The 26,883-nt window shown below is 46.7% G+C and overlaps 1 protein-coding gene across 1 annotated transcript in view; it reads right to left on the reverse strand.

Moving 5' to 3' along the window:
* TRPM8 (transient receptor potential cation channel subfamily M member 8) overlaps positions 1–26,883 on the reverse strand; it is a gene marked incomplete at its 3' end in the record, with an annotated part of 102,295 nt that overhangs the window by 69,007 nt on the left and 6,405 nt on the right. Inside the window, exons 2-5 of the mRNA XM_082658517.1 lie at positions 19,754–19,878; positions 8,654–8,727; positions 3,841–3,997; positions 1,983–2,160 (exon numbers count right to left, since the gene is read on the reverse strand). Coding sequence (XP_082514643.1) covers positions 1,983–2,160; positions 3,841–3,997; positions 8,654–8,727; positions 19,754–19,870 — 526 coding nt within the window. The 5' untranslated portion in view covers positions 19,871–19,878. The remainder of the gene's footprint in view (positions 1–1,982; positions 2,161–3,840; positions 3,998–8,653; positions 8,728–19,753; positions 19,879–26,883) is intronic.

Here is a 26,883-nt window from a genome sequence, read left to right on the forward strand (position 1 = left end):
GATGTAGTTCTTAGAAGTTTCAGACCCAATTCCTTCAGCCAGCTCTCACTGGATGTGAACCCAGACCCCTTGGCAGCCAGCCTCCTTCCTGCAGACAGATTTCAGTTGTCAACATCCCCCTTTCAAATGAGGCAATGGGAGGCATAGTAGCTCTCCACAAGGAGACAAGTAACCTCCCTGCTCTGGCCCCTCACTTCATCTATGTAGATGTCCCAGCCCAGGGACTTTTGTCTGCTTTGTTCTACTCTATTCCCAGCACCTAAAACAATTCCTGACACATAGCAGGCATTTAAGAAGTATTTGCTGAATGAATGAATTATGTATGTTCAGATCTCATAGTAAGGAAGTTGAGTTGCTGGGTTTCATAACAAAGTAACTACCTACTGTGTGGCCCCTCTGACTGGTCAGGAAATTAAGAATAAATGGGGGAGGGGTGCCACAGTTTCTTCTTGACATTAAGGAAAAACGTATCTAAAACAAGACCTGCTTCCTTAGTTCTGTCAACTAATATGCTTAATAAAGAAGTTTTTAAAATGTTAGCCTTAGATAAACTAATAAAATAAAGGTTAGGGTTTGATAAATAGAATCTAATCTTGAAATTAGAGTTTAACATTCTAGTTAAACTCAAATGAAAGTAAGGCTGCAAAAACAATTTGCCTATACTCTTCAAAAATGTCCTGAAAGACTGAAAAAAGCTGAAGAGTAGTTCCAGATGAAAGAAAGGTTTTCAGTTTCCTATGATACGAAAAGCTAAATGGATTGGAATCCAGACGGAGAAAACAAAATTTTTTTCTCTGAAGACATTGTTAGGATAATTAGCAAAACGAAACCAAGGACTGTTTGTTAGACAACAGTGTAGGTCAAGGTTAACTTTCTCAGGTTTGATAGTTGCATCGGGTTATCTGAGAGAACACCCTTGTTCTTCAGCGATGCTCACATATTTAGGCACTAAGGGTTATGATACCTAAAATTTACTCTCAGTGATTTTTTTTAAAAACCATAATATGTGGATATTTACAGAGAGAGAGAAGATTAATATGGGAAAATGTTAACCATTGGTGAGCCTAAGTGAAGGGGGTACAGATATTCCTTGTATTATTCTTCTAATTCTTCTGTAGGTCTGACATTTTTCATAATAAAAAGTTAAAAAGCAAAAAATAGCTGAATATTTCAAATAACAAAGCCACGGTTATTTGTTTTGATCTCCATCAGACAGTTACATGGTACTTACAACCCGCCAGGCACTAACATGATTTCCAAAACACATCACTGATCCCAAAATTAAAGAGCAGACGAATGAAACTTTCCTTTTTGATTCGCCAGAATACTCTGGGTAAAAGTTCACACGTTAGGGCTTCCCTGGTGGCGCAGTGGTTGAGAGTCCGCCTGCCGATACAGGGGACGTGGGTTCGTGCCCCGGTACGGGAGGACTCCACATGCCGCGGAGCGGCTGGGCCCGTGAGCCATGGCCGCTGAGCCTGCGCGTCCAGAGCCTGTGCTCCGCAACGGGAGAGGCCACAACAGTGAGAGGCCCGCGTACCACAAGAAAAAAAAAGAGCAGACGAATGAAACTTTCCTTTTTGATTCGCCAGAATACTCTGGGTAAAAGTTCACACGTAAAAATAACAAAATGAAAAATTTAGATGAAAGGAAACATAAAATTACCCACAAGGAAGTTCCTTAACGCTGAGTTTAAAGAGCTACTGTGTCCCCACCCTCCACCTACCCCCTCACCATCGGCCAGAGCTCCCGGTCTGTCCCTTCATTGAAGGATCTTGTTTTTAATTAAGATAATGATTAATCATACAGTTCTAGAGCATCTGGAGTCTGAGCATGATTGCAAAGGAAAATTTCGTTCCGTCTCTGAAGACGCTGCGCAGCCTGGATGGACAAACCCGCGGGCGCAAGGTCCCCGCCGCCGCAGGGAAGGTCCCGTGGCTGCAGCGGGGACAGCCGCGTGGACGCAACGGGGGCCGACGCACCTTTCGACTGCGCGATGTAGATCAGGCGGCTGAAGATCTTGCGCATGCGTGGCTTCAGGGCGAAGTTTTTGGCGCCGCCGGTCACCGAGATGACCAGGTTGGGCGTTTTCAGGTGCCAGTACTGGGTCAGCAGCTCGTAGAGGGTTTCTGCGTCCGTATCGCAGGACAGTCGGATATACTGTGGGGAAGAGGGGAAGCATCAGGATCCGCAGGTGTTCTCCTGATGGTGGGGCTTAGCCCAGTTTACCTGCTCCTTAGGGAGGGGGAGAGGGGAGCGCATTGCAGCCGAGGAGCGTCCCCTTGGGGAAGTGGAAGGAAGGCAGTGGAGTGGAGGCGGGTGTGGGTGCCCCTGCAGGGACCCCCCCATCCCAAGCCGGCTGGAGGACTTGGGACTTTATCCTAAAGGGAGTAGAGCACCTGTGAGGTGTTCTAAGCAGAGTAGAAGCCGGATGGGATTTACATTTTAGAGAGTCCTCCAGCGGCAGTGTTGACTATGGGACAAGACAGGTAGGGAGAGATGCAGGGAGGTGAGATAGTGGTGGCCCATCCTGGGACAGAGGCCTTGGGAACACACAGAGTGGACAGAGCCGGGTCACCTTCCAGGGCTGCAGCGGCAGGGCCTGGGGAGGTGAGGGGTCAAGGCCCAGCTTCCAGCTGCCTGAGGACGGCTGTGTCACTGGGACAGAGGACACAGGAGGATTTAAGGAGACTGCTAACCATTGCCTACTGAAAATTGGCATTGTCATCTGCCTCTACAAGGATAAAATCAATAGCCACTGCGGTCGCTGACCTTCAACACACCCTGAAAGGAGTGCAGGGTGGAGATCAGGAATGAGGCCCTCTGTGCTCTGGGAAAAACTGGCAGAACAGGCCTTCAGATAGTTAGAGATTTTTCAGGAGATTTTATGAGCCCAAATTCTTGCATCTCCTCGTATCTGGAAAAGCACTAAAATCGTTAACGGAGACACATCTGCTCCTCGTGACGGGCAAGAAACCTCTGCCAACATGTGTGCTTGACTGCACGTCCCCCCTTCTCTAAAATCACAGATAACACCGCCCCCGCCCCCTTCGGAGCAGTTCCTTAGAGCTCTCTGAGACGCTGTCTCCTGGGCTACAGTCCTCATTTTGCCCCAAATAAAACTTAACTCACAACTCTCATGTTGTGCTTTTTTTTTTTTTTTCATTTGACATAATCATTAAACATCTTTGTAGAGGGCTTCCCTGGTGGTGCAGTGGTTGAGAGTCCGCCTGCCGATGCAGGGGACGCAGGTTCATGCCCCGGTCCGGGACGATCCCACGTGCCGCGGGGCGGCTGGGCCCATGAGCCATGGCCGCTGGGCCTGCGCGTCCGGAGCCTGTGTTCCGCAACGGGAGAGGCCGCAGCGGTGAGAGGCCCGCATACCACAAAAAAAAAAAAAAAAAAAAAAGAACATCTTTGTAGAATCCTGTGTAAGAGCCTGCAGTGTGATCGTGTAGAGGAGAATGTCACCTTATTCAAGGCCACATTTATTCTCAAGAATGTCACACGCCAAACTAAACCAGATGATTCACAAGCACATCTGTCGGGCCTTTTGTAGCAGTGAGGGCCAACGTGGATGTCACATGAAACTGCCCTGTGCCTAGAGAAAGGACCCTGGGTGACAAGCCAGTCCTCACCCGTGGAGTGTTGCCATGGCACATAATCTAATCACGGCTTTTGATTTTTCACAAGATTTATCTTCTTCTGCAATCATTTTTGGATTGACTACCCACCTCTCCCACCTCCATGCGTACTATTAGACAATTCAAGGTAACCCAAGGTAGCCCACACCATGTTAGCATGTGGATTAGCTAGTGCAAGTAGGAAAGCATTGCTTACCTTCCCTTTCTTCCCCAGAGTCTCAAACTGAACATCCCCAAAAGCGTCAGTGGGGAATTCCTTGGTGTGTTTCTTGTAATTCCATTTCTCATTTTGGTTGGTCTGGGTGCCCTCTATGTGCTGGCTCTGGGTATAGCCACACTTGCACACATTTTCCCTAAGCGGAAGGATATTGATGGGAAGGAATAGCTTTCATTAAACCTGCTTAAATATTTCATCACGTTTCTTAGAATAGACACGATTAGCTTAAATAAACACAAAAAGAGATTTCACCATCGCATCTAATTTTCAGACTATTTTCATCATCTCGGTTGTTTAAAAACTATCTTGCGGGGGCTTCCCTGGTGGCGCACTGGTTGAGAGTCTGCCTGCCGATGCAGGGGACATGGGTTTGTGCCCTGGTCCGGGAAGGTCCCACATGCCGCGGAGCGGCTGGGCCCATGAGCCATGGCCACTGAGCCTGCAGGTCCAGAGCCTGTGCTCCGCAACGGGAGAGGCCACAACAGCAAGAGGCACGCGTACCGCAAAAAAAAAAAAAAAACACTATCTTGGTGTTTTACCCCTGTGACATGGAAGATGCAACACAGTACAATTGTATCTCCGCTGAGAAAGAAGACAGCATGAATGCAGGGAGAGGAGGGGATAAAAGACAAACAGAGAAGACCTCTTGAGCCTCCACCTGCTCCAGCCATGGTCCTAACAATTCTAGACTCCCAGCCACTTCTCTCTCTCAGGTTCTGCATGGCATTTCTATTTCCTTAGAGTAAATCTCCCCATTTAGGTTAAGCTAGCTCGGGTTCCTTGCAACTGAAAGTCTTAATTACTATAAGTATGGAACTTATCTGTATTCAAAAACATACGTCAAAACATTCAATATTTTCTAGAGCTATAAAAATTGAGCTAGAACCTGGATCCAAAGTCACTCCTCCACCAGAAATCTTGCCTCTTTCGGAACAGTTGCCTGGGGCATCACTCAGTTTGGCCAAGAAAAGAAAAGTCAACCAGAATTGATAACAGTTGCCTTAGCCTTTTCTCCAACTGAGCCTGGGGGCTGCTCCCACTGGTCTCAGGGTCCTCCTCACTAGGGTCCAAGTTGGCTTCCTCCCCTCTGTCTTTAGCTGTTACTGTCCCACTATCCTTTGGGGTCTGTCCACACCCACCCAAGTTCATTGCAGGATTGGGGAGGGAATTCCCTGCCCCACCTGTCTTTGCTACAACTGAAGACCAACTCTCGAGCCCTTTTCCCTTCCAAGGGTAGGGGTGTGTCTCGGGTGACCCCTGTCTCCATCTTGATGATGGGGCTGGTAGCCCTCCAAGCACCAATTTACGTGAACTGGCATACAAATGGGGAAGAGGCAGGAAGAATGCCAGGAAGGCGTCAGGAGCACAGATACATGGAGAAGGCAAAGGAGTGACAGAGAGGGGAGACGGAGAGGACGGGAGAGCGGCAGGACGCTAGTTCTACCCCTCAGGACAAGTCTGAATCCTTTGGAGCCTCACTGTCAATATAGTAGCCACTAGCCATGTGTGGCAACTGACTTTAAATGTAATTTAATTTAACTTAATTTGAAAATTCAATGCCATGGTTGCACTAGCCACATTTCAAACGCTCACTAGTCACAAGTGGCTAGTGGCTACCATACGGGACGATGAAGATAAAAAAATATTTCTGGGACTTCCCTGGTGGTGCAGTGGTTAAGAATCCGCCTGCCAACGCAGGGGACACGGGTTCGAGCCCTGGTCCAGGAAGATCCCACACGCCGCGGAGCAGCTAAGCCCATGCACCACAATTACTGAGCCTGCACTCTAGAGCCCGTGAGCCACAACTACTGAACCTGCATGCTGCAACTACTGAAGCCCGTGTGCCTAGAGCCAATGCTCTGCAACAAGAAAAGCCACCACAATGAGAAGCCCGCGCACCACAACAAAGAGTAGCCCCCACTCGCCGCAACTAAAGAAAGCCCGTGTGCAGCAGCGAAGCTCCAATGCAGCCAAAAATAAATTAAATAAATAAAGTTTTTTTAAATTTTTTTTTAATTTAAAAAAAGAATATTCCCATCATAGTAATAATGGAGAATTCCATTACACAGAGCCCGTTACAGAAAAAGTAATGTTCTTCCTTTTTCTACCTAGAACCCAGCCTGGCCGAGGCAGTGAGAACTGAAGAGAATAAACCCAGATCCAGGGACTTACAGCCTCAGGAGTGCCAGGGGGTGGCCCCTAAGCTGGAGAGCAGTGTCTCAGAGGGTACCTGGCAATAGGAGTCATGGTCTGGCATCACTCCCTAGTGACCACGCAAGAAACAGACATCCGAAGGGTTTAAAGTAGAGAAACATGAGTGGTCTGGGCTTAGCACATGTGAAGCAGCTCTGGGGAGATCTGGGGCAGCCTATGTCAGCTGATGTGGTAAGTAGCTGCAAAATTACCGTAACGCTATTACTCGTCCTTTCCCTTGATTCACCTGTCCAATGAGTAATCCAGATTACACAGAGCATCCCCACTGCCGATGGAGAGATGAAAATAGTAAATACAAGAAGTTAAAATCTTGTAGAGTCTTGACTCTGGTGTATAACCTTGGGTCCCCTCTGACATGGGCACTGGAAGACCCTGAGGTGTTCCTGTCCTGTGCTGGTGTTGTGGAGGGCAGGGACTGCTCACCACATCTCCCTTTATTTGGGGCCAGACTTGAGTGGTAGTCAAGCACCATAAGGTGGACAGCCATAGGTTTCCCTACCTTGCATCCACTTCTCCTTCTGCTAGTAGGAACACCTGATTTTCCTCTGAGGAATCATCCTTTCCACACCAGGTCCATGTGGACACAACACCCAAGGCTGGCCAGTCACATATTCCATTGCCCAGTTGCAGGGATTAGAGTGGGTGCCTGACCCATGCCAGGCCAATAAGAGCCATGAACGTGAGCCCAGGACTTTGGGTGGAATTGCTAGAAACAAAGCCCTCCTTCCCCTCACTGGTAAGCTGAAAAGGTGTCAGCCAGAGTGGTGGTGTCCATTCTGCCACCACTAATAAGGAGCCTGCCCACCCAGAGAAGGACAGAACCACAGGTAGAAAGAGGCAGGGTCTTGGTGACACTGAGCCCTGGATGTGGCTGTCCCATTACAATCACCACTCACTTAGGCCAATTAGACTGGATATCTGCAACTGACAAGGTGCTGATGACTACAGTCAGCTCAAGACAGGATTGTTCCTAGAAGGGGCAGGAGCTGGGCATAAAAGGAATGCACAGGGAGGAATCAGAAAACTGAGTTCAATCCTTCATCTATCCCCTGCCAGCCATGTGACCCTGGGTGAAACACTGAGCCCCTCCCGGCCTCACTTGCCTTGTCAGTCAAATGATAACAGCTACCTTGCGGGGCAGTTGTAGAATTAGCAGTCAAGTACATGAGTCCCCACGACAGAGTCAATGCCCAATAAATATTTGTTGAATGAGTGAACAAATCCAAACAGTGTTTTCTACCAGTCAAACAAATAGATTAACGGCAAAATCTTTCAGGGAAACATGTGGGGAATAAATAACCGACTCACAGAGTTTATACTCTGTCAAAATGACTCATAATGACTAAGTTTATACCAATGACAAAATAGAGATCTCTTAGTTTTTCCAATGTTCGCTTTCTAATTCGTACAAAGTAGGAAAGCACACTGACTGAGAACTTTCTACGGCAGGAATTTTATGTATCATCCCACTGCACCCTTACTACAACCCAGGAGGTGTACTTTGCCAGCGGTTTAGGATAAGAGGATTCAGTTCAGAAAAGAGAATAATTGGTTCAAGTTCATGCAGTGAGCAGGCAGCCAGGCCAAGGTTGGATCCAACACTGGTTCTTAGGCCCCTGCTCTTACTGCCTTCCTCTGGGCACTGCCTCTGTTCAACAGAATCAGTGCTTTAATTACAAACTACAGCAGCAGGTAAACAATCAATTAATAGCTGGACTAGCACATATAGAGTGGATAAACAACAAGGTCGTACTGCATGGCACCAGGAACTATACTCAGTATCCTATGATAAACCATCATGGAAAAGAATATTTTGAAAAGAAGGTATCTATGTTCATAACTGAATCACTTTGCTGAAATTAACACAACTTTGTAAACCAACTATACTTCAATTAAAAAATATTAATAGCTAGACTCTCTCCTATCACCAGTAAGCAAAAGAGAGGGGGCAGAGAGGAAAAAGGTGAGAGGGAGGGAGGACTAAAATCACTTCGTTAGATCCCAGGGCACCTTCTGTGGGAAACATCAGAGGTCAGTCCACTTATCACTGGCCCACTAGGTAGCATTCGCTGAGGACCCCCTGTGGGCAGAGCTGCTGGAGGTGCTCCCCAAGGCTTTTGTGACTCAGCTTCGATGTTTCAAGACACACGAGATTCAGACAAGATGAACACCCGGTCAGATGGGAAGGGCCACAGTCAACAGCCTGGCAGAGGAGCCGGTCAGATTGCCACATGCGCGCATGCCTGGTGTCTCCTGCCAACCGCTATGAAACAACAAGGTTCACTGCCATGGCCACTCCGGTGGGCTCCCAGGCTCGTGGGAATATCAAAGAGAGTGACAGCCTGTCTTGGAGCCTTTACCAACTACTGACAAAGCTTAAAATATGAAATGAGTTGATACCTCTCCAGGGACAAGCTGCTTGCCAAACTCTTCCTGTTCACACACCGTTTCTGAGAATTGCAAGATGCAAACAACTTGAATAATGAACTAGTGAGCAATTTGTTTGTCTGTCATCATGGTGGTCAATAATTTATTTTTGAACATGGTAGCAAAAAATGGAGGCAAAGTAGTTGCTTACGTGGCCTTGGAATCTTTGGTAAAGAAGACACACTCCCGTTTCTTAAAATTTGCTTGAATGAAATTCACCAAGTCCTTTGGAGAAAGAACATTGGAACAACACGTCACTAATTTGTTCTCACCCCCTGCTGCTCTTCATGAATGACTTAAACCTACTTCAAAGGTTTTAAGGATTCACCACACATCATAGCAACCAGCATCCATTCATGCTTTTAGAGTACACAAAGTTTGTAAAAAGAGGCATACGTTTACATTTTTATAACTAAATGCAAATTTTTCTAAAAGTTACTTGGCATCATCTTGTAACAAATGTCATTATATACATACAAAGTATGTTTTTCTGACTCTAAGGCAACCGGGGGAATATAAGCATTTATTGATAGTTTAGCATAAATAATGTTTTATTGCAGATTCTAGTTCCTCTTACGCCTGCTTTTCAAAAGAAGGTATATTCCAAATGCTCCTTCCAGAGTTGCATCTGTCCCCCATGGGCAAGGTGGTGAGGCATATCCGGGACCTACGCTTCCCTTTAGTTGGCAGAAACAAACCCCTTGGAGTTGAAGAATACTTTGAAAATATTTACACTCCTGGGCTTCCCTGGTGGCGCAGTGGTTGAGAGTCCGCCTGCCAATGCAGGGGACGCGGGTTCGTGCCCCGGTCGGGGAAGATCCCACATGCCGTGGAGCGGCTGCGCCTGTGAGCCATGGCCGCTGAGCCTGCGCGTCCGGAGCCTGTGCTCCGCGACGGGAGAGGCCACAGCGGTGAGAGGCCCGCGTACCGCAAAAAAAAAAAAAAAAAAAAAAAAAAATATTTACACTCCTCAAAGTGGGAGAAGATATTTGCGACATATATTAATCATCATAAGATTGGTAAATGGAATATATAAAAGACTGTAAGTCACTACGAATAAGACAGACAACCTCGTGGGAAAAAGGCAAAAGACATGAGCAGGCATTAAATAAAAGAGGACACACAGATGTGTGAAAAGGAGCTCAGCCTTGTCAGTAATGAGGCAAATGTGAAGTGAAACCACGATGACATCCCATTACACACCCACCAGGCTGGAAAAATCGAGAAGCCATTGGCACCAAATGCCAGTGAAGAGCCAGGCGGGGGGGCCTCAGCCCGCTACGGGCCGGGAGGGAACTGGCTCGACCACCCTGGGAAACTGTCCACCACTGTCCCCTAGAAACAGTCCCTGTGTCCTGTGAATGACCTGCAAGCTCAGATGCCTGGCACCGCGCTGCCAGCTTTAGGGGTTTGTCTTGTTCCGTGGAGGTGGGGCTGGCAGCCCAAACCCACTTCCCTCAGGTCACCGGGCGCCAGCAGTTCTCAGACAGTGTCATGTGAGTTTGCCCCCCGGCCTTGCACCAAAGCCAGGCCTGACTCGTCACCCCCCAACAATGAGGTCACCACGAAAAGGGAGACGGCACTCCCTCTCCTGGAAGAAGGTCCACCACGCCTTCAGCAGTCTCCCCCTTTGCTAGCCCCTACCCCCACCAACGTACATCCTGAGACATCAGAGCATGGGGACCACGTGCCCCAAGTTTCCCCAGAGTCCTGTGTCTTAACCCCAATTCCCATGAGGGAGAGGTGTTCGCCTTTACCCATCGGCCTCAAGCCGAAGAACCTTCTCCAGAGAGAACATCTCACATCCAGGAAGGCTCACAGTGGCCCTGCTCCTAATAGCAAAACCTGAAACCCAAATGTTCACCCCGCTTAGGCTGGACAGACGTGCACAGGATGGAGGGTGGCCCAGCAGGAGTGAATCGACAGCCATTACACCTGGCAACACAGAGGGACCACAAACACAGGATGGTGAGCAAGAAATGCATTCACGGGAGCTTCCGGGAAGATGGCGGAAGAGTAAGACGCGGAGATCACCTTCCTCCCCACAGATACACCAGAAATACATCTACACGTGGAGCAACTCCTACAGAACACCTACTGAACGCTGGCAGAAGCAGAAGACCTCCCAAAAGGCAAGAAACCCCCCACGTACCTGGGTAGGGAAAAAGAAAAAAGAATAAACAGAGACAAAAGGATAGGGACGGGACCTGCACCAGTGGGAGGGAGCTGTGAAGGAGGAAAGGTCTCCACACACTAGGAAGCCCCTTCGCGGGCGGAGACTGCGGGTGGCGGAGGGGGAAGCTTCGGAGCCGCGGAGGAGAGCACAGCAACAGGGGTGCGGGGGGCAAAGCGGGGAGATTCCCGCACAGAGGATCAGGGCCGACCAGCACTCACCGCCCGAGAGGCTTGTCTGCTCACCCGCCGGGGCGGGCGGGGCTGGGAGCTGAGGCTCGGGCTTCGGTCAGAGCGCAGGGAGAGGACTGGGGTTGGCTGCGTGAACACAGCCTGCAGGGGTTAGTGCGCCACGGCTAGCCGGGAGGGAGTCCGGGGAAAAGTCTGCACCTGCCGAAGAGGCAAGAGACTTCTTCTTACCTCTTTGTTTCCTGGTGCGCGAGGAGAGGGGATTAAGAGCGCTGCTTAAAGGAGCTCCAGAGACGGGCGCGAGCCTCGGCTAAAATTGCGGACCCCACAGACGGGCAGGAGACGCTAAGGCTGCTGCTGCCGCCACCAGGAAGCCTGTGTGCAAGCACAGGTCACTCCCCACACCCCCCTTCCGGGGAGCCTGTGCAGCCCGCCACTGCCAGGGTCCCGGGATCCAGGGACAACTCCCCCGGAAGAATGCACGGCGCGCCTCACGCTGGTGCAACGTCACGCCGGCCTCTGCCGCCGCAGGCCCGCCCCGCACTCCGTGCCCCTCCCTCTCCCCCCACCCCGGCCCCGGCATGAGTGAGCCAGAGCCCCCGAATCAGCGGCTCCTTTAACCCAGTCCTGTCTGAGCAAGAACAGAAGCCCTCCGGCGACCTACACACAGAGGCGGGGCCAAATCCAAAGCTGAGCCCCGGGAGCTATGAGAACAAAGAAGAGAAAGGGAAATCTCTCCCGGCAGCCTCAGGAGCAGCGGATTGAAGCTCCACAATCAACTTGATGCATCTGTGGAATACATGAATAGACAACCAATCATCCCAAATTAAGGAGGTGGACTTTGAGAGCAAGATTTATGATTTTTTCCCCTTTTCCTCTTTTTATGAGTGTGTATGTATGTGTATGCTTCTGTGTGAGATTTTGTCTATATAGCTTTGCTTCCACCATTTGTCCTACGGTTCTATCCGTCCGTTTTTGTTGTTGGTTTGTTTTTGTTTCTTAATATTTTTTATTTTTTTCTCTTAATAATTTTTTTATTTTAATAAATTTATTATATTTTATCTTTATTTCACTTTATCTTCTTCCTTTTTTTCTTCCTTCCTCCCTCCCTCCCTTCTTTCTTTCTACTTCTACTAATTCTTTCTTTCTACTTTTTCTCCCTTTTATTCTGAGCCGTGTGGATGGAAGGCTCTTGGTGCTGCAGCCAGAAGTCAGTGCTGTGCCTCTGAGGTGGGAGAGCCAACTTCAGGACACTGGTCCACAAGAGACCTCCCAGCTCCACATAATATCGAACAGCGAAAATCTCGCAGAGATCTCCATCTCAACACCAGCACCCAGCTTCACTCAACGACCAGCAAGCTACAGTGCTGGACATCCTATGCCAAACAACTGCAAGACAGGAACACAACCCCACCCATTAGCAGAGAGGCTGCCTAAAATCATAATAAGTCCACAGACACCCCAAAACACACCACCAGACGTGGATCTGCCCACCAGAAAGACAAGATCCAGCCTCATCCACCAGAACACAGGCACTAGTCCCCTCCACCAGGAAGCCTACACAACCCACTGAACCAACCTTAGCCGCTGGGGACAGACACCAAAAACAACGGGAACTACGAACGTGCAGCCTGCAAAAAGGAGACCCCAAACAGTAAGATAGGCAAAATGAGAAGACAGAAAAGCACACAGCAGATGAAGGAGCAAGATAAAAATGCACCAGACCTAACAAATGAAGAGGAAATAGGCAGTCTACCTGAAAAATAATTCAGAGTAATGACAGTAAAGATGATCCAAAATCTTGGAAATAGAATAGAGAAAATGCAAGAAACATTTAACAAGGACCTAGGAGAACTAAAGTTGAAACAAACAATGATGAACAGCACAATAAATGAAATTAAAAATACTCTAGATGGGATCAATAGCAGAATAACTGAGGCAGAAGAATGGATAAGTGACCTGGAAGATAAAGTAGTGGAAATAACTACTGCAGAGCAGAATAAAGAAAAAAGAATGAAAAGAACTGAGGACAAGTCTCAGAGACCTCTGGGACAACATTAAATGCACCAACATTTGAATTATAGGGGTTCCAGAAGAAGAAGAGAAAAAGAAAGGGACTGAGAAAATATTTGAAGAGATTATAGTAGAAAACTTCACTAATATGGGAAAGGAAATAGTTAATCAAGTCCAGGAAGCACAGAGAGTCCCATACAGGATAAATCCAAGGAGAAATACGCCAAGACACATATTAATCAAACTGTCAAAAATTAAATACAAAGAAAACATATTAAAAGCAGCAAGGGAAAAACAACAAATAACACACAAGGGAATCCCCATAAGGTTAACAGCTGATCTTTCAGCAGAAACTCTGCAAGCCAGAAGGGACTGGCAGGACATATTTAAAGTGATGAAGGAGAAAAACCTGCAACCAAGATTACTCTACCCAGCAAGGATCTCATTCAGATTTGATGGAGAAATTAAAACCTTTAGAGACAAGCAAGAGCTGAGACAGTTCAGCACCACCAAACCAGCTTTACAACAACTGCTAAAGGAACTTGTCTAGGCAAGAAACACAAGAGAAGGAAAAGACCTACAATAACAAACCCAAAACAATAAAGAAAATGGGAATAGGAACATACATATCGATAATTACCTTAAATGTAAATGGACTAAATGCTCCCACCAAAAGACACAGATTGGCTGAATGGATACAAAAACAAGACCCATATATTTGCTGCCTACAAGAGACCCACTTCAGACCTAGAGACACATGCACACTGAAAGTAAGGGGATGGAAAAAGACGTTTCATGCAAATGGAAACCAAAAGAAAGCTGGAGTACCAATTCTCATATCAGGCAAAATAGACTTTAAAATAAAGACTATTAGAAGAGACAAAGAAGGACACTACATAATGATCAAGGGATCGATCCAAGAAGAAGATATAACAGTTGTAAATATTTATGCACTTAACATAGGAGCACCTCAATACATAAGGCAAATATTAATAGCCATAAAAGGGGAAATTGACAGTAACACATTCATAGTAGGGGACTTTAACACCCCACTTTCACCAATGGACAGATCATCCAAAATGAAAATAAATAAGGAAACACAAGCTTTAAATGATACATTAAACAAGATGGACTTAATTGATATTTATAGGACATTCCATCCAAAAACAACAGAATACACATTTTTCTCAAGTGCTCATGGAACATTCTCCAGGATAGATCATATCTTGGGTCACAAATCAAGCCTTGGTAAATTTAAGAAAATTGAAATTGTTTCAAGTATCTTTTCCAACCACAACGCTATGAGACTAGATATCAATTACAGGAAAAGATCTGTAAAAAATACAAACACACGGAGGCTAAACAATACACTACTTAATAACGAAGTGATCCCTGAAGAAATCAAAGAGGAAATCAAAAAATGCCTAGAAACAAATGACAATGGAGACACGACGACCCAAAATCTATGGATGCAGCAAAAGCAGTTCTAAGACAGAAGTTTATAGCAATACAATCCTATCTTAAGAAACAGGAAACATCTCGAATAAACAACCTATCCTTGCACCTAAAGCAATTAGAGAAAGAAGAACAAAAAAAACCCAAAGTTAGCAGAAGGAAAGAAATCATAAAAATCAGATCAGAAATAAATGAAAAAGAAATGAAGCAAACGATAGCAAAGATCAATAAAACTAAAAGCTGGTTCTTCGAGAAGATAAACAAAATTGATAAACCATTAGCCAGACTCATCAAGAAAAAAAGGAAGAAGACTCAAATCAATAGAATTAGAAATGAAAAAGGAGAAGTAACAACGGACACTGCAGAAATACAAAGGATCATGAGAGATTACTACAAACAACTCTATGCCAATAAAATGGACAACCTGGAAGAAATGGACAAATTCTTAGAAATGCACAACCTGCCAAGACTGAATCAGGAAGAAATAGAAAATATGAACAGACCAATCACAAGCACTGAAATTGAAACTGTGATTAAAAATTTTCCAACAAACAAAAGCCCAGGACCAGATGGCTTCACAGGCGAATTCTATCAAGCATTTAGAGAAGAGCTAACACCTATCCTTCTGAAACTCTTCCAAAATATAGCAGAGGGAGGAACACTCCCAAACTCATTCTACGAGGCCACCATCACCCTGATACCAAAACCAGACAAGGATGTCACAAAGAAAGAAAACTACAGGCCAATATCACCGATGAACATAGATGCAAAAATCCTCAACAAAATACTAGCAAACAGAATCCAACAGCACATTAAACGGATCATGCACCATGATCAAGTGGGGTTTATTCCAGTAATGCAAGGATTCTTCAATATACGCAAATCAATCAACGTGATACACCGTATTAACAAACTGAAGGAGAAAAACCATATGATCATCTCAATAGATGCAGAGAAAGCTTTCAACAAAATTCAACATCCATTTATGATAAAAACCCTACAGAAAGTAGGCATAGAGGGAACTTTCCTCAACATAATAAAGGCCATATATGACAGACCCACAGCGAACATCATCCTCAATGGTGAAAAACTGAAAGCATTTCCACTAAGATCAGGAACAAGACAAGGTTGCCCACTCTCACCACTCTTATTCAACATAGTTTTGGAAGTTTTAGCCACAGCAATCAGAGAAGAAAAGGAAATAAAAGGAATCCAAATTGGAAAAGAAGAAGTAAAGCTGTCACTGTTTGCAGATGACATGATACTATACATAGAGAATCCTAAAGATGCTACCAGAAAACTACTAGAGCTAATCAATGAATTTGGTAAAGTGGCAGGATACAAAATTAATGCACAGAAATCTCTGGCATTCCTATATACTAATGATGAAAAATCTGAAAGTGAAATCAAGAAAACACTCCCATTTACCACTGCAACAAAAAGAATAAAATATCTAGGAATAAACCTACCTAAGGAGACAAAAGACCTGTATGCAGAAAATTATAAGACACTGATGAAAGAAATTAAAGGTGATACAAATAGATGGAAAGATATACTGTGTTCTTGGATTGGAAGAATCAACATTGTGAAAATGACTCTACTACCCAAAGCAATCTACAGATTCAATGCAACCCCTATCAAACTACCACTGGCATTTTTCACAGAACTAGAACAAAAAATTTCACAATTTGTATGGAAACACAAAAGACCCCGGATAGCCAAAGCAATCTTGAGAACGAAAAATGGAGCTGGAGGAATCAGGCTCCCTGACTTCAGACTATACTACAAAGCTACAGTAATCAAGACAGTATGGTACTGGCACAAAAACAGAAAGATCAATAGAACAGGATAGAAATCCCAGAGATAAACCCACACACATATGGTCACCTTATCTTTGATAAAGGAGGCAGGAATGTACAGTGGAGAAAGGACAGCCTCTTCAATAAGTGGTGCTGGGAACACTGGACAGGTACATGTAAAAGTATGAGATTAGATCACTCCCTAACACCATACAGAAAAATAAGCTCAAAATGGATTAAAGACCTAAATGTAAGGCCAGAAACTATAAAACTTTTAGAGGAAAACATAGGCAGAACACTCTGTGACATAAATCACAGCAAGATCCTTTTTGACCCACCTCCTAGAGAAATGGAAATAAAAATAAACAAATGGGACCTAATGAAACTTCAAAGCTTTTGCACAGCAAAGGAAACCATAAGCAAGACCAAAAGACAACACTCAGAATGGGAGAAAATATTTGCAAATGAAGCAACTGACAAAGGATTAATCTCCAAAATTTATAAGCAGCTCATGCAGCTCAATAACAAAAAAGCAAACAACCCAATCCAAAAATGGGCAGAAGATCTAAATAGACATTTCTCCAAAGAAGATATAGAGACTGTCAACAAACACATGAAAGAATGCTCAACATCATTAATCATTAGAGAAATGCAAATCAAAACTACAATGAGATATCATCTCACACCAGTCAGAATGGCCATCATCAAAAAATCTAGAAACAATAAATGCTGGAGAGGGTGTGGAGAAAAGGGAACCCTCTTACACTGTTGGTGGGAATATAAATTAATACAGCCACTATGGAGAACAGTATGGAGGTTCCTTAAAAAACTACAAATAGAACTACCATATGACCCAACAATCCCACTACTGGGCATATACCCTGAGAAAACCATCATTCAAAAAGAGTCATGTACCAAAATGTTCATTGCAGCTCTATTTCCAATAGCCCAGAGATGGAAACAACCTAAGTGTCCATCATCGGATGAATGGATAAAGAAGATGTGGCACATATATACAATGGAATATTGCTCAGCCATAAAAAGAAACGAAATTGAGCTATTTGTAATGAGGTGGATAGACCTAGAGTGTGTCATACAGAGTGAAGTAATTCAGAAAGAGAACGACAAATACCGTATGCTAACACACATATATGGAATTTAAGGAAAAAAATGTCATGAAGAACCTAGGGGTAAGACAGGAATAAAGACACAGACCTACTAGAGAATGGACTTGAGGATATGGGGAGAGAGAAGGGTAAGCTATGACAAAGCGAGAGAGTGGCATGGACATATATACACTACCAAACGTAAAATAGATAGCTAGTGGGAAGCAGCCGCATAGCACAGGGAGATCAGCTTGGTGCTTTGTGACCACCTGGAGGGGTGGGATAGGGAGAGTGGGAGGGAGGGAGACACAAGAGGGAAGAGATATGGGAACATATGTATATGTATAACTGATTCACTTTGTTATAAAGCAGAAACTAACACACCAGTGTAAAGCAATTATACTCCAATAAAGATGTAAAAAAAAAAAAGGAAAGAAAAAAGAAGTGAATTCACAAAGGAATACTTACTGTGTAATTCCACAAATATCAAAACAGACAAAACAAAGCCATGTATTGTTTAGGGACATATATTCAAATCATAAGCTTATAAATAAAAGCAGGACCAGGGAACACAAAATTCAGGATAGCTGTCGCCTTTGGCACGGAGGGCACGTGGGGGACTCCTGAAAAGGGCTGATGGTGGGTGCAAGCGTGTTCATTTTATTATTCTTCCTTAGGCTGGGAATTTATATTTGCATGTTCTTTTCTACAAATAATAAAAATGTAGAGAGCAAAAATAAATCCTACACTCATCTGAACGTGAAAAATTTTGAAAACCTGTGATGCCCTTTCTTCCTCAGAATATTTTCTAGCTCTTCACTAATTTTAAGTCTACTTAACACAGATGAAGAAAACTCAACAGTATAAGCTTATGTGTATAAGCTTGTGAAATCGATGATGGTGGAGGAGGGGTGGTGATAAAAACTGCCTTGTTGCTGAAAGTTCCCTCTGGGGACTTCCCTGGCGGTCCAGTGGTTAAGACTCACGCTTCCACTGCAGGGGGCATGGGTTCGATCTCTGGTCAGGGAACTAAGATCCCACATGCCATGATGTGTGGCCAAAACAATTTTTTTTTAATTAAAAAATAAAGGCCTTTAAAGAAAAAAAAGTTCCCTCTGAAAAATGTACTTTGCAAAGGTGTGTAGTCTCAGGGGCAAACAGGACCCCCCCCCATAACTGGGATGTACTTAGGTGGTCTCAGAAATTCTACCCACAGGGCAGCTGGCTTCTCTGAGGGGAGCAGGAAATCCATCCAGAAATCCCATGGGAGCCCAAAGGAGAATGGCAAGGGAGAGTCAGCCTTTGTCTCCCAGAGACACCCATGCCTGCGTCCAAGTATGATCCGGAAAGGCCTTTTCTGCCCTCCCAGAAGTCCGTCACTGCTGGAGGCTGGAGGAGGGGGCATTGGAGAGGCCACGAGCGCCCTCTGCCCACTGTGTAATTCTCACCGGACCAGGGTCAAGGTGACGGCAGGTGCAAAATCTAAGGAGGCGCTGGGTGTTGGGAGTGGCAAGTGCACGGGCGCCCCCAAGAACCCCACCCAGCAGATCAAAATACTGACATGCCCAGCACCCCAGAAGCCCCCACCCAGTCCCTCCTCCTTCCTTTTTCCAAAGTTAGCCACCACCCCGACTTTTAACACTCTAGTCGGCGGAAGCTTGGTACCAGACTGGAACGTTGTCTTTATTTCCTGACAAATGAGAGTATTCACTAGGACGTGAGAGTGAACAGAAAGCCTGCGGGAACCACTAGAGGTGGCTGAGGGACGGAAGGGGCAGCGCAGCCCAGCGGGGAGCCTCCTGCCGGGCACCCCACCCTGAGTCCGCTCACCCTTAAGCAACAGCTCAGTGTGCCTCTATGTCCTGAAAGCAGTGTGGACACGGGCTTGGAAGGAGGAGAGAGATGCTGTGGAGAACAGCTAGAAGCTACGGCGAGAACAAATGCAGACCCAGAATGAGCCCCCGGCCTTAGAGTTGAAGAAAAGGACTTCAAGAATCACTTCCAAGGTGAACCCACAGGGCTGGAAGCAAGGACACCAAGCATTAGCTAGTAAAAGGAATATTAAAAGTGCAGTATTTAGGATTTCATAAAAGTCACTTAACAAGTGCATTCTTGAATGGATAAGCAAGGTCCTACTGTACAGCACAGGGAACTATATCCAGTCTCCTGTAGTAAACCGCAATGGAAAAACATGTGGAAAAGCAGGTATATATATGTGTAACTGAACCACTTTGCTCTACAGCAGAAATGAACACTGCTATTTTTTTAAAAAGGCCCCAAATAAGTACATTCTTTAGCAACTCAAGGTTGCGGTCACAATCTTCAAAACAGGAATGCCTGAAAAACTACACAGATAAGAAAAGGCCTCTACATTCGACAAAAATAATCCACAGAACGAAATGCCATACGTTGAGATATGATCTTTTTAAAGAAGGAGTATTGGTCCCCAAAGAATCCTAGCTGCAAAGGGCTGCTTTCTGACATATCAGCGGGTTGGTGGGGCGTGGCTCAACTCACGCTCTCGCTGTAGGACACGTCTGTGCTGCGAGACGCACTGGAGTACAGGGTCCGGGTGCTGTCCGGCGTGCCGTTCCTTCTGCTTCTCATGCTAAGCCGGGCGCCCTTGAAGGACATCTGTTCCCCTGTGGAGAAAGGGCAGGGAGGGTAAGATGGGGTCACAAACGGTGGACGGGCTTCACTGAAAGCTTTACCGCCATGCCCTCCCCTTCTCGCTGTCTGCCATGCCCCAGCCCCGCCCCGCCCCCCACCACCAAAGGACATTGGTCCCCCTGCCTCTGCTCTCCTTGCTTCATTCCTTCTCGTCCTCCAGGACCCAGCTTGAGTTCAGTCCTTCCATACCCCTTGCCTGACCGCTCCCGTCTGGGCAGGGCCCTCCTGGGTGCGCTCCCCTCTCCTATGGGAGGTGGGATCCCGCATCCCAGACCACTACGCATAGGAGGTGCATCATAGCTCCTTCGAAGTTAATGGATTTGTAGTGAAGGAACTTGCAGAACTGCAGCTAGCAGCTGTGGCAGCTAGAGGACCGGCTGGCTGGCAGCAGAGAGGAGTTCTGCCCTGATGCGGTCAAGTGAAGTGGGAGAAGGACCTTGACCCACAGGGGCGGTAGGGCCTGAGGGCCAGTGTGCTCCAGGTCACCCTGAGACTCGGAGCCGGCACGTGGTTCCCAAGGACACCCGGCAACAATTCCCTCCCAGCCTGGAGAGCAGGCCATTAGCCCGGGCATCCCAGAAGCCTCAGTTGCCACGGAGATGCCTCCGGGCTGCCCCCTGCTCTTCTAGGGCTCAGACCCTCCATCCCAGCTGCAGGAGCCACCCGTCCCTCCTGTCTCCCAAACACTATCTCAGACCCGTATCCACAGAGAGCTACTCCACATCCCCAGGCTGTCCGGCAGACACAGCAAACAAGACGTTTCTAGAACAAGAGCATCATCCTTCTCCTACACCCCGCCTCCCTGTGTCTCCTCCTGGGACCAAGCTCCCCCAGCTGCCTGTGACCTCTGCCCCCACCCTCGCCTCCATCATCACCACATCCAAGTGGCAGTCACACCCCCTCGCCCCTCTCCAGCCCCTCCAGTGGCCCGCAGCTGCCACCTGGGCCCTGCTTGCCTCCCCCGCATGACGGCACCCACCTCCCTCTCCTTCTGGGCCAGGTTCCTCACGGGGCCCCGCTTTTCCCGTCTAGGTCCCACCGTCTGTCTGGAACCCTCTTCCTCAAACCCTGCCCAGCTGCTTATCTCCCGCTCATCCTACGGGCCTTATACACCATCTCTTCAGGGAGGTACCTCTGACGCCCAGGCTGGCGCAGGTGCCTGGTGGCCTGTTCTGGAAGCACCATATCCCCTCCACCAAGCCGTGTGCATCCTGATTTGTTACATGATCTGTTTGGCCCCTGTCTGCCTACTTAAGTCAAAAACCAGATCTAGGGGCTTCCCTGGTGGCGCAGTGGTTGAGAGTCCACCTGTCGATGCAGGGGACGCGGGTTCGTGCCCCGGTCCGGGAAGATCCCACATGCCGCGGAGCGGCTGGGCCCGTGAGCCATGGCCGCTGGGCCTGTGCGTCCGGAGCCCGTGCTCCGCAACGGGAGAGGCCACAACAGTGAGAGGCCCACGTACCGCAAAAAACAAAAACAAAAACAGATCTATCTGTTCAGCACTGTATTCCCAGAGCCTGGCACAGAGCACAGAGTAGAATTGCACCAGTATTGATTGAGCGAATAATCTAAGTGATTACATAACACTCCCTCCCACCCTCAAAATCCTCTTTCAGTTTGCAAATTACTTCCGACTCGCCTTCCATACCCCCTGCACGAGGAAAGGCCTGAGACCCTAAGGCTCAGCCACACGACTCCTGAGCCCTCAGCCTGTCTCCTCCTCCAGGTCACCTGTCCCAGCCTCAAAACCCTCCCAGGCCACAGACACCGACGCTTCTTCAAAGCCCACTCAGAACCCTCAGGCCAGGCTGTTTAAAACAAGAAGCGCTTCTTTTACTTCTCTCCCCAGGCATTTCACGGAGAGGCTCAGAGTATTAATTGGTACTTTACATACATTATGGCAAAACCGCAAATCAGTCCTGCAAGGTATTTCCTATGATCCCCATACAGCAAATGGCTTCTAAGTAGGGCACCGACAGTCAGGAAATGATTTCATTTGCTCACGGTGAAAAAACTGCTTATTTCGTTGCAACGGAGAAAAGCGTATTTTTGCTTTTTCATCACAGTTCAGTCAAATAAGAAATGGGAAAGCTGTGTGAGAAATGCAGAATCTGCCCTTTTCTGACATTTCACATGTCTTTATTCGATGTTCGTTTCTAACTGGTTTTCTGAGGCCAGGGGATGTTCAAGGTGTTGAATTATGAGTCCAGGCGTTCTTCATACCATCCCACAGACCAGGTATTCCAGGTGTACCGTTTATCCATCTCCTAAACACAGGCAGGAGCTAAGGGTTCGGTGTGAAAGGGGTTTCCAGGAGGAGGGACATAAGTCAAGGACCAAGGGCTTCCAGAGGGGTCTGGAGAGGAGAGGAGAGGGTCCAGAGGGCCCCCCAGGAACCTTGGGAAAGAGGGTGGCCCGCCCCTGAAAGGGGGTGAACTGGAAAAGTAGAAGGAGGAGGGAATGAAAGCCACACCAGGGAGAAACCAGTCGATGCATCCCACGCTAAGGAAAAGTCATAAAATCACACCACTGGGTTGAACCACACAAAATCCAGTGGAGAAGATGGGCCAAAGAGTCCAAAGCCACCAAACAAGGGAACACGAGTCACTAATAAACACAGAAACATGCTAAGCCTTCCTAGTAATAAAAACAAGAAAAGTCCAACGGTGATGAAACACCCAGGGGAGATATTTCAGATGACAGCATTTGATGTTGGGAAGAGCTTAGTGGGACAGACACTCTCGTATCATTGCAGGGGGGGTAAAAATCATCTTCCTGCCTGCGAAAGAATGTGGCAATAATGTAGCCAGACATGTAAGTATTATCATCGTTGACCCAGTGAATTGGCTTTGGAGAATTCTAGATAAAAGAAATCATCAGAAACACATCAAAGGGTATACTCAAAAGATATTCATTTCATAGGAAAGATTAGAAATGACTTAAACTTCCATCAGTAGGAGCACATTACACCCAGAAGAAGTAAAAGGATGATACCATGAAGTGGGTGCATTTTAATGACATGGAAAATGTCATAGGATTTATTGTGAGTAGAAAAAAAGCCGGAGGCAAGAAATCACCATGGTCAGGAGCTCTGGCTTTAGAGATGGTCAGCTCGCGTTCAGTCACTCACTCTGTGACCTTGAGTGGGTCTTTCACCCTCTCAGCTTCCCTATAAAGGTGGTTCAGCAGCTGACATATGACCCACCTTCAGGAAGGGCAGCTATCGAAGTAAGGGATGTAAATGCATTACGTATAATGTGTATAAGGCACACGGAAGTAAATACACCAAGGTGTTCACCATTGCCATATGTGGGGCTGGGACTGTGAGTGATTTTAATTTTATTCTTTCACTTTTTATATTTGCCCAAATTAAATATATTTCCTAAATAATCTGGAAAATATATTTAATAAATAGGAAAAGTGTCTAGAGGCTGGGCAAGGCTAAGAGAACCAGTGACCTTAGTGAGAACATTTCAGTAAGTGGGATGAGAGAGTGAGGACCACCAGAGACGGCATCTCCATCCACAAGAGCACGTGGCGGGTGGGTAGCTAGAAGGGAAGGGAGGGTCCGTGGCTGACTTGTTTCCTCCCAAGATGTGGGATCATGTTTAAATCTTGGCAGAGGAAAACTAGCAGAGAGGGAGAGATTAAACCACAGGGAAAATATAATAATGTAATAATTATGATGACTGCAGAGCATGGAGTAGGACTTTGTGGAGGTAGGCAGGAGCGGTGAAGCCATCAGCACTAAAATGATCGATTGAGGATAAACGATAAACTGAAGGTAAAAGGAAAAGAGAGTCAACAATAACATAATAAATACTGATGACAATCGGGGCATTTTTGTTCTCTCACATCATATCTTTGAAATCATTTCTGGACATGAAACTGACATCCCACCGGCCACAGGCCCTTGGTCTTATCTGGACTGTCTGACTTGTACTCCAGAGAAAAAATGCCAAGTCTGCCCCAGAGAGGAGATTGGCTGGGGACACTGCATACATTTTCAGGGCTCTGAAACTCTAAATATACAATGGAATATTACTCAGCCATAAAAAGAAAAAAAACTGAGCTATTTGTAGTGAGGTGGATGGACCTAGAGTCTGTCATACAGAGTGAAGTAAGTCAGAAAGAGAAAGACAAATACCGTATGCTAACACAAATATATGGAATCTAAGAAAAAAAAATGTCATGAAGAACCTAGGGGTAAGACAGGAATAAAGACACAGACCTACTAGAGAATGGACTTGAGGCTATGGGGAGGGGGAAGGGTAAGCTGGGACGAAGTGAGAGAGAGGCACGGACATATATACACCACCAAACGTAAGGTAGATAGCTAGTGGGAAGCAGCCGCATAGCACAGGGAGATCAGCTCGGTGCTTTGTGACCACCTGGAGGGGTGGGATAGGGAGGGTGGGAGGGAGGGAGACGCAAGAGGGAAGAGATATGGGAACATATGTATATGTATAACTGATTCACTTTGTTGTAAAGCAGAAACTAACACACCATTGTAAAGCAATTATACTCCAATAAAGATGTAAAAATAAAAAAAACTAAATAGTTGTTGAAAAATCTGAGTCTAGAGTAGTGGTTTCAAAGGCGGGGCTTCGGGCTTTGCGCCTGTGAGGGGCTCAGGGATGCCTCCCCACGTCAGTGGGAGCAGTGCTGCTTCATCAGACTTACATCTCCAGGGTCCTAGCAGATTCCCCCTGAGGAAAGGTTTCTGCTGCTGAAGAGCAGCTGGACACATCTGCTCTGGAGCTCTGCTGCAGGTTTGCTCCGGGTCACCTTAACTGCACAGGCAGCCAGCGGATGTCTGCAGCTTCCGTCTCTTGGAATTGGTAAGAAAGCACTACTTTACTTGAGGAAAAGTGAGTTTATAGGTGTTTTGGCAAGCTCCAGAAGTTAAAGGTGATGGACTTATTCCCAATAACCCCAACGATTAGGGGTTGGCATTTCACATACATCTTGGAATATGTGATTTCATAGCTCCCAAACTATAACACAACGTAACATGACATGATATAAGCATGATACATAATTGTTATGGTCTTAAAACCTCACCAAAGTTCTCTCTCGGATATTATGTCTTTCTCTGGATCGGAAACGGGGTATTTGGCACTGATGCTCCACCCATTTGGAGGGCAGTGGAGTATAATGCTGACGAGCATGAACTTCAAGGCTAGACCATCTTCTCGCTTCACCTTTAACTGTATCTGAATGTATTTCTATAAATTAATGAAATTCTCACTGAGGAGTGGGAAAATGGAGTCAGGAAAATGGTGGCACTGGATGTGGACTAACCCCACCGAGGGGACCTCCCCAAGTAGAATCCACCAGTAAAACAACACCAAGCATGCCCCGCAACGTGTATATGAGGTCTGATGAGAATTTCATGTAAATCAAACCCAGTTCACCCTGTTATTCTACTTCTAAAAGATCGTAGGGTAGGTCAATGCATCAGGAAAGCGCTAGTGTCATAACACGGGCCAGAGATTCAAAAGTTCAGGCAAAAATGAAACATGTACTTTTCTTCAATAATGAAGAGTACAATGTCAAGAGGAATTCAGATAAACACACCAAGAGACATCTATTATTAATACAATCAAACTCGGAGGAAAATGAGGACTGTAGAGATACAGAGAACAAAACAAAACAAAAGCCTGGGTTTGGGAGTCAGGAAAATCCAAGCGTGGGACTGAGCTCCACCACTGACTAGCAGCTCACTTAGCCCCTTTGGGTCTCAGCTCGTTGATCTCTAAAAACGTGTCTCCCTGCCCCATGGCTTGGTTGTGACAGGACTCAAGAGGACGCTCCTACAGCAAGCTTGGCACGTGCTTGAGTAATGTAGACATCGGTGCTTTTATCAATACTCCTATTACTAGCGTCGGGGCTTCATGAGAAGAGTCAGGAAGGAGCGGGACGAAAATCGCTGTGGCAGGAAGAGTCAGGAACGGGGACTCACAAGTGTCGTGACCACTCCCTCCCGTGTCACCAGGAAACTTGTGTTTTATCTGCTCAGCTCCTGAGGCCCTTGCAGGGTGAAAACTTAGAAGTGGCCTAGGGGAGCTAACTAGGTTTACGTTCAAAAGGATGCAGAGACAGTCACAGGGAACACAGGTAGAATGTGGGGAGAGGTGGTGAGAGAGGAAGCGCTCGGCGAGTGGAGAGGAAGAGGCGAGAATATATACAGACTCTATGGGGAAGGCGGCTGCCACGGTGAGTAAGGCTTTAGCAAGATGGGTGGACGGCATCTTTTGGATTTTTTTAGAGTCCAGCCATTAGTATCAGCTGCTATCGCTGTGTAAGAAGTTATCCCAAAATGTGACTACTTACAATGACACACACTTATGAGCCCGCAGTTTCTGTGGTCAGGCATCTGGGCTCCGTGGAGCTGGATTCTCTGCTCGGGGGCTCTCACAGGCTGCACTCAGATGCCAGCAGGGGCTGGGGTCTTGTCTCAAGCCTGGGGCTGGGGTTGGTGGGGTGGGGGTTGGGGGGACCTGCTTCCCAGCTCACGTGGCTGTTAACAGGATACGTCTCCTTGAGGGCTGTTGGACCAGGGGCCCCCGTACCTCACTGGCTGTTGGCGGGAGGTCACCCTCAGTGTCTGGCTACCAGGGCCTCTCTAACGTGGCGGCTTCTGTATCAAAGCATATAAGCTGACAAGGCATTAGACGGAGTCTGCCAGCGAGACACAGTCACAATCTTTCGTAACCTAATCATGCAAGTGACATTGCATATCACCTTTGCCACATTCTGTTGGTTAGAAGCAAATCACGAGGTCTTACTTACACGCAAGGGGAGGGGACCACACGAGGGCGTGAATAGCCATGAATTCCACAGGTGGGGGGCCCATCTTAGAAGCCCACCTACCGTGGCACCTTTAACTCACATTTATTTCCAGTGTTCTTGCTTTGTTGGACCTGAATATCTTTTGAATATAGCATTGTGCCAAGACTGGCCGTACGACTCAT

This window comes from Grampus griseus, assembly GCF_964374135.1.
Source record: "Grampus griseus genome assembly, chromosome: 7".
In the NCBI taxonomy this organism is placed as follows: domain Eukaryota; kingdom Metazoa; phylum Chordata; class Mammalia; order Artiodactyla; family Delphinidae; genus Grampus; species Grampus griseus.